This window comes from Ixodes scapularis, unplaced genomic scaffold, assembly GCF_016920785.2.
Source record: "Ixodes scapularis isolate PalLabHiFi unplaced genomic scaffold, ASM1692078v2 PGA_scaffold7__128_contigs__length_106722199, whole genome shotgun sequence".
In the NCBI taxonomy this organism is placed as follows: domain Eukaryota; kingdom Metazoa; phylum Arthropoda; class Arachnida; order Ixodida; family Ixodidae; genus Ixodes; species Ixodes scapularis.
Genome location: NW_024609882.1, coordinates 76,871,303 through 76,888,541, shown reverse-complemented (window position 1 = coordinate 76,888,541; position 17,239 = coordinate 76,871,303). Strand labels below are relative to the sequence as shown.

The window sequence follows — 17,239 nt, the reverse complement described above, 5'->3', positions numbered from 1 at the left end:
AAATAGCGCGCGCCAGTGTTGGGTAAAGAACATTTAAAAGGTACTTCAAGTAAAATACAAAGTGCATGAGACCTGATGTACTTTAAGTGTCAAGTACTATAAATGCAATGTACTTTCAAACTAAAGTAGAAATATTTTAACAGAACCTTTCATGATGCCCTTTCATTTCCCTATATAGTGATTTTCTAACTGGTATGCATTGCCCAGGGCCAGAGGTAATCAGGGGTGCATGGCCAATTTTCAAAAACAGCGGCGAATATTTGATAAAGTCAAGTGGCCACAGAGTAGTTATTTTCAGTAATGGAGCCAAATTCAGAAGTCCCTGTTCTGAATTTGGCGGCCTTTGCACTAGATTGTTGCACTCAAGGGGGCTACATATACTAGAAGAGATCGTAACGTCAGCCTCATGAGTGTGCAAGCGCGCTGGTGATAATTCATCATAATGTCACAGATCAGATTGGAGTCTTTGTCTTTTACTTCGACTTGAAAACTTAATTGTTCCACACCATAGTCTCAGGTGCTACATTATGATTAATTTCGCTTTCCTAATATTTTAAGCCTCCTCGCTTGCGCTGGCCGACCGAGAAGTAGCGAAAGTTCAAAAAGCTACGTGAAAGCCGCTACCACAACAAATGGAGCGATGCGTCGCCTGCTCACGTTTCTGGCAAGAGTAGAATATCCCTCCCAGTTTTTCTTTGGCATTGACAAGGCATCATTTCGTGATACAAATTTAACAAAACAAAATTTAAGGAATGTACTGTGAAATCGGGAATGTACTTTCCTCGGAAAATACCAGAAAAGAATACCTTAAAGGGGTACTCCGGCGATTTCTTAATCGCCGGAGTACGCCTTTCTTAATCGCAGTTAGCGGGAACACGGGAGTGCGTGGTGGCATCGGCTACTATCGGAGCGCTCTAAAACGAGTCGGCGAACTATAGCACCTCAGCTAACGCTGCAGTTGCGCGCCTGGCAGTACACTATCTGCAAGACAAGGCCTGCGAATGACGTCATTGTTAATGGATCCCCGACGCGCCCCAAGCGGCAGACTCTATGCGAAAAGCTGCAACACGAGCTGCGAGGATACCGCATTGCATGGGCGTACCAACCGGGGGGGCAAGGGGGGCGCTTGCCCCCCCAGCTCTCAGAGTGGGGGGGCAAGGTATGTGTTTTGCCCCCCCCCCCCCTGAAGCAGCCGCCTCCGGGCAGGGCAAACAGTGGCCGGCGAGGCCCGAGGGATACCAAGGGCACCGCTGCCTGGCCCTGGGGGGGGGGTCTGGTTTGCCCCCCCCCCCCACTCAAGAACAAGTTGGTACGCCACTGCCGCGTTGTGCGGTCAGCTGCGCGATGTGCTGCAGATGTCCGCGAAACGGGCGAAGTCGGCACTGTGAGCGATCTAAAGCCAATCCAGCGCTACGTGATCGTCACGTGACCTTTGGAAGGAGCGCAGCGGTGTGCGGGACGCATAGCCACGGGCCCATCGTGGGCTACGGGAGGATAGCGCATCGCGGTTTCACGGCCAACAATGCGGCGTGCATTTCACGGCGGTACGTGCGCAGGTCATATATCTTTTAGTCATGGTCACGTTATCGTTGCTGCTTTGTTCGTACGCTGTGCGCACTTCGTTGGAAGAAGCGGAGCAACCGTGTTGAAATGTAACTTGGCGGCTAAGGGGGGACAAGTTCCGTGACAGCGTTTCTGTTTTTTGTGGCAGTCTGTGGGATCGACATGCCTTTGCGTCAGTGGTTGGCGGTTCTTGGTCAAACTTCTCCCAGCGTGCAATGGTTGCTTCCGGATCATGCATACAGTCGTGGGTTGTTTGGTCCTGAAATGTATCGCAAATTGACGTTTCTCTCGGTTTTCAATCGATTTCACATCGTCGTGCTGGTCGCGCTGTAGAGGTATCTACGAAGAGAACTGACAGAATTCAATTCAGTTTCTGAGGAGCAAAAAAAAAAGTGTTTTCTTTTACTTATTAGCAAGTGTTTACCATGGTGACGTCACCGCTGTTATTTCAAGATCGAAGTTATTTTGCACCATCTAGCCAGCAGGGAGTTTTAGAATAATGTACACAATTTTAGCGCACGCTCTAAGTTTTTCACTTGCGTTAGCTCACGCTACGCAAGGGTTTTAGAATAGCACTTCTCTGCCGCGACACAAAACCCCAAGCACCTCGCACTTGCCACGCCCCCAACGTTGACGCCGACAACATTGCATTTTAATGGTTTATGGGCAATGGCGAGCTTCTTGCCCCCAATTCATCGCACATGTGCGGCGCTGATGGCATCCACTAAGGGTTGCTCTGGTTAGTTTGTTAACATGAGTTGGTCTATACATGACTTGCACATGACGTCATCCAAAGAGCCCTCCGATGGCCGCCAGGGAGGGGGCTAAAGGAGCTCCCCTCTTACCGGGACCCTCTTCTGTGTCCCAGATTTGCCCAGCCGTCACTCAAAATCCCCCCCCCCCCCCCCTTTAAAAAAAAAAAGCTGCTTTTTCTACCTTTTTCTTTCACACACACACACATACACATGGTGGTCAAAAGTATGCGATGTAACTACCTAGTGATGGGATTGCTATTCAGCTTCTGCCGTTTTGCGCCATTGCTCGCACTCTGCTGCATCCTATCGCATTTTCGGCGGAATATGAATAAGAGTGCGATTTCACATCGAATTGCGGAGGAAAAAAGTAAATTTTTTTATTTTGACGGGAAAAAAGTATGTTGTGGGGAATTTTCTACCTAGAACAAAGGTGAAAGCCGTGAGTTGGGATAATGTTTTGTTCTCGAGTTGGGAAGCACAGAAGCGGCCGCGATGGAAGTGAGCATTTTTTCCCAGACCGTCGAAGACTGCATGTTTGACTCGCTCCCCTCCCGTGGGTTTTGCCTCTCCGTTATTCTCGTGTTTCGTCCAACTCGATCAATCGGGCCCAATGGAAAAATGTGAGCACTTTTGCAAGACACTTGCTGGCAATGTGCAGTTTGTTTCATTTTCGTAAAACACTTCTTTTTTATTTTATCTTTTTATTTAAGCTGGATGCATGTTGGTTGGGATGCCCTGTATGAGATCTTGCCTGATGCAATCTTTTCAACCTGGGGTCGAGGGATTGCCTCAATGATAGGAACCATGAGATGATTTCTTTTAATTACTCTGGACTTGAAAGAAAAACTTCAGAAACCTCACAGTACAAACTTGTGGTGTGCAAGCTTCTTCAGAGCTAAGTCACAATCCATGAGAGGTTGTCTTTTTGTAACAGGTGATCCACATAATCAGGCGTGCTGGGTTGGCTGCTGCAGACAGTAACCACCTCAGAATTTTTCTGTTGCTTGCATGTTCGGACAGTGAGATGGTGTCTCCGCCTAAGAAAAAAAATATTGCCAATGCAGCACAACTGCTAGCCCAGGGTCTTTAACATGCATCATGTAGTAGCGATACACGACCACATGCCGGTACAATCGACGCTCGTCCATATTCAAATGGGCAGGGATGTGGATTGGACCCGAAATTCCTGGGTTCTGCAGCTCGAGCTTCTGCTTCACGTGCCCCGAGCTGCGTCATGTTAAAACACTTTGCCACCGGTCCACCTGGCTACCTGGGAAGTAGCTGCGAACATGGGGTGTAGATTGCCCGCGTGACCTTTCTCCTTCTTTCCCCCAGAGCTGACTTTCTGGTGGGCCTGAAGTCGATGCTGGCCACTGGGACCTGCTGACCGGGAACGCCGCTGCTTCAGGTGGGCACAAACCTCGGCCAGATCCCCAGTGCCATGCACTTTTGGGGGATCGGTCTGGAGTTCACGGCGCATGGTCGCGTTTCATGTCATCGAAGGTCAGTGCACTGCACGATTGTTGACACAGCTTTGATTGTGGTGCCTGGATGCGCATTCGACTGGTGTGTTTAGCGCCCTATCCCGCCCACGCATCAAAGGTGGCCCACAGTGTCCTGAAGTGGCCACAAATGACTTTACGAAAGCCGGCGTGGCATACTGTCAGACGTCTCGATCCTATGACTGCCCTGGTGTCATCGGGCGGAAATTGAGGGGCCAGATTTGAAGACGTGGTAAACACAGCAGACGGAGACGCATTTCAGGCGCTATGGTCGCGCACGATGCTGTGGTTATCTCGTGGCTGACGGAAACCTGGCACCAACCCCTCTGTCAGTCACGTAGGCGACCCGTTTCCGATATCCTGTTGGACGCAGTGTTCGTTGTGTTGCGAGGTCGACCCAAAATGCCTTTCTGGGCTATCTATCGGTGCGAGAATGTCTCCCGATATGGGTCCGACGGAGCTGGCAGGTTTCCGCCGCTCCCTCGAAGGTTGTTTATGTTTTCGCATACCATATCTTTTCGCATGCCATATCTTTTTGGAGGTAGCCAAAAACGCAGTCCGGAGGAAAGTGGTGCTGTTATCTTCACTGTTAGAAGGGAATGGCAAATAGAGTTGTAATTTCGTGTGGGTCTTCGACATTGAAACACACATAGAGTGCCTTGAAGGAGGAAAGTACCTTATAATACTAGCAGTAATAGTAGTATGGTTTATTTTCATGTGGCAAAAAAAGGAAGCTTCTAAAATGGTTGAATCACGATCGTGTCGGCATCCTGTGCGTTTTATTGGGTTGGTTGTTTTGTTTCTATCTTTTTCATCTCTTATTTACTTGCTGTTTCGTGCAGAAGTAAAGTTGTCTGTTGCCAATCAGCACTATGTTGTGTGTGCTCCTCCTTCCTCTAGTCCTCCATTTTTCTCGCACTGTTTTCTTAAAGGGGCCCTGCAAGGACTTTTTTACTGGTTTTTAAATTGCACCGAACCTGAGCGCAGTTAACGTAGTAACTTAGTGAAACTTTTATTTTCTCAAAATTCGCTGTATTTTAAAAGTTATAGGCAAATTAAAATTACAGAAACAAGCAAAAAATAACCTCCCTCATGACGTCCTTGGTTGCTTGAGCGGCCGTGAACTAGAGGAGGGGTAGTGGGCTCATCGCGAGCGCTCACGGCTGCCGCACTCCGTGTCCACGGCGCGAGAGGGCGCCACTAAAGCATGTTCTGGATAGGCTTTATGCAGCGGGCAGCCAGAGCAGCTCTAATTGCATTTGTTGCGCGATTAAACACCAATTCAGCATGACACTTCATTGGCCACAAACGACAGCAAACACGGGGTAAAGATCAGTTCAGAATGCGAGCCACTTCGCGCTGCCATACCGCGAAACGGCCGAACCGCAAGACAAAGCTTCTCGCCAAAGGCCTTCGGAACGCTCGGAGCCGGTTGGATCCTCCTGTCCATACGACCGCAGCGCCGCCGCGTACATCCGGGACCTTTTCGTGTCGGCGCCTGATCCCACTAATCCTTTCTAATGTGCGCCGCCTTTTCCACCGCTTGGTGGCCGGTATGTCAACGAGTAATTTTTTGTTTCCGTACTTTATAAACTGCATTCATTTCTTTTCTGATCTAAAATACTGAACAAAAACTACTTTCATACATATCTGAAACGATTCGCACCACGTATATTTTGTATTTTGACTAAAAAAAAGCTTTTAGCGGCTCTGACCAGTAGTAAGCCCAGGACCAAAGTCGTCACATTTTGCGCGCTTTTGGTACCGCGGGTCGCCATCGTCGGTGGAGGAGGTTTCCGCGTTGTCCGGTTAAAATACGACGCACTGATATTTAGTTACTCTCTCCGTGCCCGCTGGCTTGCCCGAACCCCAAGAGACGTGGAAACCTCAAAAAAGGTAGACGCTTAAATATGATTGCAGGGCCCCTTTAAGCTGTTACACCAAGTAGCCCAACTCCACTTCTTGTAGAAATTGAAGTCGTGTGTCAAACTCTCCGACCTCAATATTCGAACAATGCACAGAATTGCATTGTTCTGGACTCGGCCACACAAGGTCGAGCGATAATGTGACTCGGGGGAGGGGGGGGGGGGGGGGGGGGGGCGGTGGGAGCAAGCGGGGTAAGCCAGTATGGAGAGTGCCTCTGAGTGGGCTTTTGAAAGCCGAAGGTTTTGGAGACGGGGGAGATAGCGCGTCTCAGAAGGGGGTTTTGAACCCCCCTTCTGAAATCGTGCTCGCACAGAAAATTCTACCTCAACATTAAATTTTCCCAACTACTCATGGGAACTTGGCAAGTCACCGGATATATCGGCATTTCCGCAATGGAAGTAATCGAATGCCGCAGCAGCGACGAACAGGCACACTAAATGGAGCACAATTCAAACTGGAAGGAACACTAACATTAACTTAGCCTAACTACGAGGGTCACCGAGGCCATTTTCGTTATGTAGGTTCACTGTGGTCATGCTCTTGCACATTTGTTTAGTGGACAGTATGAGCACTTTTTTTCCTATGATCAATGAGACGACTTTTAGCAGTGCAAAAGGTCTCCCCCATCACTTGACAGCAGACTAAGTGAAACGACGAGTGCACTTTGAGTGCAGCCAGATCGACCCCGCTGGATTGTGGCATCGTCTGCTATCGGATTCAGAGCGAAACGGAGTGTTGAAGAGGGGTGGCTTCTTTGCAGGTGTGGGCGGCATGTCTCACCACAGCGACGAGGCCCTGCTAGTGGCTGGCAGCGAAAGCTTCTGGGAGCCCGGCAACTACAAGCGCACGAGCAAGCGCACGGAGGATGGCCACCGGCTCTGCTCTGACCTGGTGCAGCTGGTGCAGGAGCGGTCGGAGGTGGAGAAGGCCTACGCCAAGGGACTCAGGGCCTGGGCACGCAAGTGGGCGGACCTCATCGACAAGGGGCCAGAGTACGGCACCACGGAGGCTGCCTGGAAGGGGGCCCTGCTCGAGGCCGAGCGCACCTGCGAGATGCACCTCCGCGTCAGGGACCGCCTGCTCAACGACGTCGTGCCGCAGGTTTGCCCCTCCGCATTCTCCTTCTGCGTCATGGTCGGCGACTCCTGGACAACGGTGCCTTAGTGCCGGATTCCCCGCATTGCCCGCGGGAGGTTGGCATGGGGAGTGGATTTCAGCACTCGAATTGGCGCTCGAATCGGCGCGGTGCCAACGTGGTGCTCTTGTCCAGTCTTGTGCCGACCTCTGGTAGTTGGGGTGAAAGGACTACGGCCTTGTCATTTAGGAAGTGTTTTTTGGTTTTGTTCATAATTTGTGACATAGTGCAGACCATGATAATCCAAGCAGCAGTGAGTGAATAGAACCAAATATATTGTCCGCATTACCAGAAAATGCACACCACAAAATCTTCGACAAAAATGCAACAAAAACAAGATTGTACAGAAACGCAACAAGCCACCGGGAGCAAAATGTAAAGTAGCAATAAGAAACCTATGCAATCATGAATTGGAAAGAGGAAAGTTCCTCAGTAGGAAGGGAATTCCAATGATTAATCATCCTTGAAAAAAAAGAAATTTGAAAAGGTTCGTGCGAGCAAAGCGAGGAGTCGGGTCACGTGGCTGGTGAGGTCTGGTCTGTCTAGCGGTGATCTGTTTTAGATTTGCGTTGCAATAATAGAAAGCTTATCATTTGTGAGAACAAACAGAAACCTAAGCCTTGCTATTTTCCTTCGCTCCTGCACCAATTCACTATTGTTCATTTGCATCGGGGAGGAAGGAGAGTCCAACCGCTTGAATTCACTAATTAAATCTAACTGCCCATGATTGAACTCTTTCTAGCTTATCTGTCTTTTTTTAGTAAAAGATGTAGGGGTCGCCAATCAGGTGTTGCCAGGTTTAGCTTCAGATTCCCGAGATGGCGCTAGCTGTGCATCGCCTATGTATATAAGGGAAAGTTGTGGAATAAAGGTTGGTTGGTTCCGAGAGAGTCACCGGTGCCATCGCCTATCTATCGCTTGATACCGCCCAGCCCACGCGGCGTTGAACAAAAGGATTCCACACTATGCTTCCATATTCAAGTTTAGATCTCACGAGCGTATTTTAGTCTATTCATTTGACATTGTTCGGTGTGTTCTTTAGTTTGTGACTAATATGACCAAGCTTTCTAAAAGCAGCAGATGTAATGTTATCTATATGTCTTAATAAGTTCACTCTTGTCAATTATCAGCCCAAGATACTTGCAGTGATCTATCTCAGGGACGTTATAACCCTTAATATCGTACTGAGAAGAAAGTGGCTTCTTTTAATTTGTGATTCTAAGAGTCAGTTTTTTCAAGATTCAAGGACATCTTGCAATAATCACACCAATCCTGTATACAGTCGAATCTCGTTAATTCAAACTCTCTTAATTCAAACTTGTGAACAATTCAAACTAACATGCTGGTCCCATCCTATGTGTCTCTATGGGAGGAAGCTCCCGGTAATTCAACCTTTGCTTTATTCACACAAATTTTCCTTTCCTCTCGAGTATGAATTAACGAGATTAGACTGTATAATGCAAACTTATATTTAGTGTGATTTGATCATCGGTGCGTGTTATATCTTCAAATAATACGCAATCGTCCGCAAGTAGTCTCGTGCTTACGTCCGGGACAACAGTAAAAGTAATATCATTGACGTAGATTAAAAACAATAGCGTCCCCAGGACATTTCTTTGAGGTACTCCAGAAGTAAAACCTAGTGGGGTGCTTGGTGAGTCTGAAAGGAAGTTCAGCCATGAAGGTGGAAGTTTGTGTTCTAGTGGTGAGTTTGAGGGTGAGGGAACAGCTCTCTTTGTTTTGAGGTGGTTGTGAGTTTACTTATTATTTGTTAATACTTTTCATTTTGTTCAGGGTGTTTACAGGAAAAAAAAAAGAGAAAAAACAACACATTTCACATTTCTATACAATAAAGAGTTCAACCCAAAATTTCAACCTCTGGTACACAGGTGAAGGGCTGGCAGAAGGAGAACTTCCACCGGTCGATGATGCAACTGCGGGAGCGGCGGGAACTGGACGAAGCTTTCAAGAAGGCCCAGAAGCCCTGGGCCAAGCTACTGGCCAAGGTGGACCGGTCACGGACAGATTACCATGCGGCATGCAAGGGGGAACGCTCTGCCACTAACCAGGAACGCAACGCAGGGGCCGACACGTCTCTGTCCCCGGACCAGGTCTCTGTCTCCCTCAGTCTGCGGTGAATGCTCTCGTTTGTGCCCGGTTGTGACTAGATGTTTGATGCATACACCAAACAGCCAACCGTTATCAGGAGTTCCTTCATCAATCAAGTTCGTCAAGTCCCCAGTTGTGGTAGGGTGTTTGGTGCACAGGCACCGTAGGCTCAATCGGAGAGCCCTCATTGTTTTGGGTTTAGCAAGTGCCTGCTCGTGGTTGCATGCTCAGTGCACTGAATACCGAATTGCTACAAAGGAGCCCCCTTATTGTTTCAACAAGTGCCTGGTTGTGATCGGGTGTCTGGTGCACAGGTGAGTGCACCAAACACCCGAACGCTATCGGGAGCACCCTAGTTGTTCAAGTTCGTCAAGCGCCCAATTGTGATTGGACGTCTGGTGTGCCTGTGGGTACACCAAACGGCCAATCCCAGACCCCTCGTTGTTTTAAGTTTGACGAGTTCCCGGTTGTGATTAGGTGTTTTGTGCGCGGGTGGGTGCTGCCATGCAGGTGAAGAAGCTTCAGGACCGCGTGCAGCGCTGCAAGGAGGAGGTGCAGCGCACGCGCGAGCGCTACGAGGCCTCGCTGCAGGAGATCAACGAGTACAATGCCAAGTACATGGAGGACATGACTGTGGTCTTCGACAAGTGCCAGGAGTTTGAGCAGCGCCGCCTGCACTTCTTCAAGGAGATGCTCTTTGGCATCCACGCCTGCCTCAACATCTCCACAGACCCAGAGTATGTCTGCTTCCCATTATCTCTCGCTGCGTCTGTGGTAACAACTCGGTCGTAAGGAGATGCCCCGTATTTGTGCCCTGTATACTTTCCTCATAAAGGCCGTATTCATCCAAAGGCCACCACCCTTGCTGTCTGTTACCGAAAAACCTAAAGCCAAAAAATTTGGAATGTCCACATTTTATTTTTGGAACTGGAAATATAGATGCTATTGTTGCATTCTGGCACGTTTTGTACAACCATCTCTCCACCAACCATCTTTCCTGCACACATGCAGACGGAACATTGGGCAGCGACCATGCACTAACAGGATAACTTAGGGCTTAAAATTTTATTCAGGAGATACCTGGTGGCTAAACTACAATTATAGTGCATGCAAGCTGGTGGACGTTTACCAAGATACCAAAAACCTGAAACTGGAGCAAGGACTGAAATGCCTAAAAGGGGAAGTAGGGACAGAGTGTCTCGAACTTGGTACCCGTCTTATATGTCCTTCGTGTCACAGACCTAATGGGCTGGGGGACGATGCTTTTTTATTTCCAGTCCAGAATGGGCGTCGGATTTTTCTAGGAATTTTTCTCGACTGTGGGTTGTATAGGGTAGCTCAGATAAATGCTTGAAGGTGACTGATTGCTCTAACTGGGTGAGGTTTCCAGCGGGTGATGCTGTGTATGACTGTGTGCAGGCTGCCGCAGATCTACGAGGAGTATCGGCACACAATCCAGAATGCGGATGCTTCCAAGGACCTCAAGTGGTGGTCCAACAACCACGGGGTCGGGATGGCCATGAATTGGCCACAGTTTGAGGTGAGCTCGCAGCACACCACTCTGCGGGCCAATTGACGAGTGGGAAGCGAGTGTGGTCAGGTTGGAGGCTCTAGAGTCCATTCAACACAACCGGTGGTTGAATGATTGGCGGCAGTCAACTGCAGCCTGTACATGTATACTGGTGCCTGGTTCAAGTAAGGCTTCATTTTTAAGTGAAGTTGGAAGGCTGTTTTCCACTATATTTGAATCTATGTTCTCTTCAATGAAAGGTATCCCGTAAAATGTGTTTCGTAAGGCAAGTTTGTTCCTGCGGTGAATCTGATTGCATCTCGGAGCATTTCTATACTCTCTTGGCCTACATGGAACCTTCAGAATCGACCTGGCAAGCTCCTGTAGAGGTTATGCCACTAGCTAGACTCAAACTCATTTTAGGGTATTGTCAAGTGCATATGCACCCAAGTGAGCTACGCTGAATTGCACGAATATCTCCAGAACCGGACGTGTTCTCTTTTTTGCAAACGTTTGGTTCGGCGTCAGATGAAGTGAGGCATAAATGGTGTCTGCACAGCATGTCTGGGCAAACAAAAAGGGTTCCATTAGAATCTCGTACTGTGAGGTTCTGAAACTGTTCCCAGTTTAAAATGTCTGAAACCACGGGATGAACAGTGGAGAGAGAGCATGCTTAATGCTGAAACCCCAAAAATGCAGTGGCCATAAAATATTTTCTCAACCTTGGGGATCTGATTGCACATATAATGTGAACCAGTGTTCATCCAACACGCTGATTGTTGGTAGGTTCACCGTGATTAGGGTGCTTTTTATATTGTGCCACTCTTCTTGCATTTCTTTGAAGGAATAAAAGTAGTATCTATAAACAAAAAAAAATGGAGAATGGCAAATTCAGGGCGCAAATATTGCATGTGTTGCATAACTGGCACGGCAATGCTGTGTCCCTAGACGGAAAACCTCCTCTCCTCTCGTTAATATTTTGGCTGGCTTGGATTCCTGCTTGGCTATGCTGCTCAATGCGCAACCTGATTCGCTTCGGACGCCAAAAGAATGCTTACTGGGCTCAGTGTCATTTAGTATGTGGCACCGGATTGCAGGTAATGCATGATGTGTGCATCCCATGTCTGTCCGCTTAATGCGTGTTTATTGTGGTTGACGCATTTTTCTCCGGAGATTTGTGCACTTCACCCTACCCCCAGCCTCTGGTATTTGACCTAAAGGTTTTGCAAGGAAAAGAGTTGGATTCCTAGCTAGATGTATTTTTGCTTTACAGTTCGAACCTTCTAGGTCACATCTTTGTAGAAGTTCGCTAACGCGCGAATACGGTTGTATCTCGATGACTGGAGTCGGGGGGGGGCTCGGGGTCACGGGGGTTATTTGAATCGGCCAAAATTTGTGTAGGCAGGAGACAAAATGACATCAGTACACTAAGTTAAAGGGAATGTGCTCTTGCAGTTAATTTGTTCTATTTGCTATTAGAGAAGTCACTTATGGCAGACCTTGTACCGTGGGCTACATCCTCGTGATTGACATTTTTGTTTGTATCCGTCCATCGCTGCCCGAGAGGAATTCACACTGTCGCAAAACGTAACGCATATACGTCGTTTAACCTTTTTATTTTTTCGTGGCAAGTAAGGGAAAGATTTGTTGCCTTCCTTTTTCTCGGTGCAAAAAAAGAAAACCGCAAGAGACTCAGTTGCATGTTTCATAAAGAAGTGGGACGACTGCAAATTTTCAGACTTCGTGAAATAGGTAGATCATACTAGAACCATAGGGCAGCTGCCACGAATTCTTCAATTAAGATTCCCCTCTTTCTTGAAAATACATTTTCGGCAACGCTGAAAAGTCGTTCTACTGACGCGCTCGAAAGAACGGCAGTGTTGTGCTTCCGGAAGAGCTGGTGAATCTGGGGTTCCCCTCTCTCTTTCGTTTTCTCTGCTTCAAAAGTTCAACGTTGATGATGGGCTCTGTGCCTTCTCATGTTGGCAACCTTCGGGTTTACATTTAGTCTGTACATTACTTTAGGAGGTCCAACCAACGAACCTTCTTGCGTTCTCTGGGTGAACGACATTTGCAGCTGTAGAGTTCGACTGGCGTGTTCAGCGATAAACGTCGCTATACTGTCATTCTGTTTAGTTGTTTTTCGGGTTGCCCATCTGCCTTTGTCGTAATAGACTCGTACCCTGGTTAGAATTAAATGGAGTCTGTTTGAACGGTGTTGTACGCGTCACTCCTCAAAAGTAACGAAATACCATTACTTGTTACTTGGCCTCAAAAGTAACTAAGTATGTTACTTGTTCCTTTTCCAGAAAAAGTAACTAAATAGGTTACTCGTTACCAAAAAAAGTAACTAGGTAGAAGTAACTACTTAACTGTCTGGATGGAAGCCACGTACTCATTAGACTGGTCGTACGTCTATCTTTTGGCACACGATCACTCCCCCGCCTGTACCCACGCTTGGACAGCAGGGTTGGATGACAAAAAGGAGGCGGTTGATTAGTCCAGCGAGCCTATAGTTCCCACTGCGCTGTCGGCTTAGGCGTGAATGGAACATGGCTCATCGCCGGTAGTACAGCCCAGCACGTTGACTGGAAGATTGGGCGTAACCGTCTGGGAGGCATTTGGGGGGGGCGTAAGAACCCCCCCCCCCTCACTGCCTGTGTGTGCTTGTCTGCCAACCCCGTGTCTCCCCTTGACTAGGAGTACTCCGAGGAATTCCGGGACATCGTCGGGAAGAGCAAGAAGGCGGCCATTCCGGAGAGCGGCATCACCCTCGTCAACCAGCACAAGATTGGCGAAGAGCTGCCCGTAAAGCACCCTCTCCTCCTCCCTCTCCCGTTCCCAAAGGGGGCTGGCACAGGCGCATAGTGACCGACGTTTTCTTCTTCCTTCAATGCCATCATCACCATCACCTCCCAGATAACAGGGCCTTAGAGCTGTGCTGTTCCCGTGGTGTTTGGCCGAGGCTTGTGTCCGGTCGCCGATTTCTTTGCGTCCAATCGCCGATCGACTCGCATTTAATTGCCGATTAGCTCGGGCTCAATCGCCGATTGCCTTGTATTTGATTGCTGATTGGCTGGTGTTCGATCACTAATTGACTTAATCACTTACCAATTGGCTCATGTTTAATCTTTGATTGACTCATGTCCAATCACTAATTAAACGCAAGTCCCAGCCGCACGCGGCAATTGAACATTGGTCCCAGCCACTGGCCGCCGGTAGGTGATGCAGGAAGTCGAACTTCACAGCTATATTATTTAAGGGGTATTCACACGAGGGAGAAATCCCGGGGATTTCTCCGCGGCACGCGCGCATCACGAGGAGAAAACTTGAGGCTTTTGCACACCGCAAAGCCTGACGTTTTCGTCGTGGGATGCGCGTGTTGTGGAGAAATCCCCGGGATTTCTCCCTCGTGTGAATACACCTTTAGGTGTTAAGCGAGCGCGCCCCTCCGACGGTAATTTGCCTTGACAGCAGCGACCGAAGCAAGTGACCGTGCGGCTTGCTTTATGATTTGGCGACAACAATGGCAGTCCCTGCACATATTAAAAATGCCACTCCTGTGGTGACAGTTCGTCAAAGTTTGAAAGCAAACTTGGAAAGAAGCAATATTCATCTTTGTAAAACTGTGAAAGCCACTAACCGAAAAACCAGGGAGATAGATGGTTTGCCCCTCTCGGGGTTTACTCGCAACAAATGCCTGAGCGGCGCAAAGTACAAGTTTTTGTTTCATGGAAAAAGAGAAAGCTAGACGTAGTGGCAAAAAATGGATTTTATTTACGGTCCTTCACCCGTGCAGTGCCTCCAAGGTCCAAATGTGCAGAAACCTTTGCCTTATGTTTTTTCTTGGAAATTGCAGCTTTCAGTGTCGGGCAACCGGTTTATGCGTTGCGTTTAAACGGACGAAACTAATTGCCCCACGGGACGACATGCCGCACGTTGAGGACGCCTGCCGCGTGGAACGTTTAAGCCAGCCCCCCCCTCTTGCGGTTCCCGTCTGCTCGGAAAGGTTTCTCCCGCCTTTCCCTGTGTTTTTTCGCCACAAGGACTGAAATGTCTGTCCTAAGAGCCGAGCTGTAAAGTGACTTGTTAAAAAGCATGCGACTTGTTTATTTAGTTACAATTCTATTAACTAGATGGTCCCTACGTTGGTGAAATTTCAGTAACTGACTTACTTTCGGTTTCGGAGGAACTTGTAAATTGTGACTTAGTTCGGTTGCAGTTACATCTCAAAATTATGCCGACGAATCCGTAAACACTCGGCGATTTTGTCTCGACGTCGGCGCTGTGTGTTGTCTTTACCTCAGTCTCTGCCATGAACAATGTCCAGAGTCAATACGGAACTGTACCAGCATACTTTCCATAGTAAATGCTTAACCAACCAGCATTTTCTGTAAACTTCAACATTTACTGGATGCCGTAAAAGTAACAGAAATGCACATTAGTTTTGAATGCAGAATGCATCAAAAAAGTTTTGTGTTGCCGTATGGTGCTGTCAAGTAAATTTAGCAGGTCACCAGGTGTGGGTCATAATCATGTGGCTCGTGCTAATATGGGTTGCTCGACCACTAAGTCGACATAGGGTCTCACCGGCTCACGGGACATTACGGCGTCATATTGTGCTCTGACGAGACACCACAATGGTGTAACACGACGTCCCGTAACCGTGCCATGCAACGTCACGCTGCCCAGATTTGCTTACACATCGCTAATGTGTTCTGCGTACGGGACGTTTGAGCAGTAGCTCAAAGGAGTGCCTTACGTTTCTGAGTAACAAAGCAACACTGTATCATAAAGTTCAGTTGCTTTTTAAGTGACCTTTACAGCTCTGCTCCCCGAGTCACAAGAGTGTTCTGGGGTGCGTCGTAGCCCTCGAAATGTGAGCGGCACTCGCCCCTTTTGGTGCTCGAGTGCAGTCACATCTGTGCAGTGTTTGTGCCCACCAGACAAAAGTGCCTCCAAGCTGTCTTTGCTCAACTGGTTTCTGCTCTTGCAGGGTCGGCGGCTGTCGACGGCGTTGCGGCTAACATCTTTCTCTTCTCTCTGTGATAGTTGTCTGGGGTTCCCTTCCACTAACACTAGGTGGAGGCACCGTCTCGAGGTGCCCGGTACACATGTGCGAAAAAAGGGGGGTGCAAAGTCGGACGAAACTTGCAGCTTGAAAAAAGTCGTGATGTACCATTTTCGTCATGAGCAACATGGAGAAATTATCACCACGAAGTTCATATTTGTCTTGTGTTTTATGTTATTTGAATTGTTTCTGGATATATCTCTAAAGATGGGCTTGAATGTGCATCTGCCATCAAGTTTATCAGTCATTGAGATTGTCCCAGATTTTAGATATTCAATTACTTTTAGGTAGCATATTTTGAAAAAATAGACTAGAATGAGCATCTGTTATTTAGAGTCTGTCAATATATTCCAGAATTTCCTGCCTTGACCTTTGCAAGCTTTATTTAGTTGTTTTAAATACTGTGAACCTTGCAGGCTACACAGGGAGAAAAGCTGTAATACAGCACAAATATTGAGTCGTGCCTTCAAACAATTACGCAATTTCTTTTTTTTTTTTTTTTTGTTCTTCGGGAGAAATAAGTTGCTTTTCAGTTATTGTGTCAGAAGAATAAAATTAATTTTATTTGTTACGTATACATTTATGCAAAGTACATTATCAAGCCGGCTCAAGTCTCAACGGCTTTAGCCAGCCCAAAGATTGCATCATTCCTTCCTTGAGCCTGTTTGCAGCCGGCTTTTCTGGAGGTTTCTAAAATCCGCCAACAATTCGGGGGTCCCAGTAGAAAGCGTTCCTCATCAAAGCACTTTTCTGAGAAAAGATTTGGTCAAGCATTACCCCGCTTTTCAGTCTTTACATAAACTAGGTACATTGCAAACCTTGTTAGATTAGATCAGAGTTATTCTCGCAGGTCATATTCTTTGATAACACGGGTGGAACAACACCAGATGCTAGTAGGTTTTCGAACGGCAGGGTGTGAAACCTTAGAAGTGAGATGGAGTAAATTTGAGAACATGGCCGTAGTGCCGGGCCTTTTTTCGCACATGTGTTTAAGCCCTCTCTAGGAAGACGGCCTTGTTCTGGACTGCCTGCATGTTGATCGTCGTTGAATGCCCGTGAATGTGTTGTGGCTTGGTGACGGTCTATGGCTGCCAGTGCACTTGGAAACAAGCGCTGATGAAGTCTGTACTACTACTTGTTGCTAACAAAGGAGGCTTGTTGTTTTCTTTTTCATGCATCTGTAACAAAGTAGACCCTTCAAAGTGTCAATATTCTGGCTGTGCTGATAGTGGTATTGTCTAGTATTAACTTCAAATAGTGACACAAACAAGACCCCTTTCGCCACTCGTAGCACTGTAGAAGCGATCGTAGAGAGTCGTAGAACCACCAATAGAATGTTTAGCAGCTGCATGGTGCACATCATTAGTGCGTTAGTTGTATTTTTTCAAGTTCATGTACATGTGGGCTTTACCTGCCATGTTATTAGGCTCATGTTGATAAAGTGTGGGAAATGCTCGAAATGAATGTCTTGCAGTGTCGGTGAACGTCTTGTGGTTGCCGCACGTTTTGCTTATCCAAGTGCAATGGCACTGTTTTAGTACATGTGCACATTAATATCCAAAACATGGACCATAAAGTTTGTTTTCGTGACTGGCTCAGTCATGAAAACAAACTGTATTTATGGCCGATGTTTTGGATATTAATGCGCACATGTAGCAAGACAGTGCC

The 17,239-nt window shown here is 47.6% G+C and overlaps 1 protein-coding gene across 4 annotated transcripts in view; it reads left to right on the top strand.

Annotated features, from left to right (window-relative positions):
• The window catches only part of LOC115310162 (protein kinase C and casein kinase substrate in neurons protein 1), an 87,655-nt gene that overhangs the window by 57,275 nt on the left and 13,141 nt on the right, over positions 1-17,239 (top strand). For 2 of the 4 annotated variants that reach the window (XM_040223254.2, XM_040223255.3), the window contains 6 exons: positions 3,654-3,726; positions 6,507-6,847; positions 8,771-8,992; positions 9,501-9,727; positions 10,410-10,530; positions 13,201-13,308. In XM_040223254.2, the coding sequence (XP_040079188.1) occupies positions 6,518-6,847; positions 8,771-8,992; positions 9,501-9,727; positions 10,410-10,530; positions 13,201-13,308 (1,008 nt within the window). In that variant the 5' untranslated portion in view covers positions 3,654-3,726; positions 6,507-6,517. The remainder of the gene's footprint in view (positions 1-3,653; positions 3,727-6,506; positions 6,848-8,770; positions 8,993-9,500; positions 9,728-10,409; positions 10,531-13,200; positions 13,309-17,239) is intronic. The other 2 variants (XM_040498776.2, XM_040498777.2) reach the window with 1 other exon arrangement.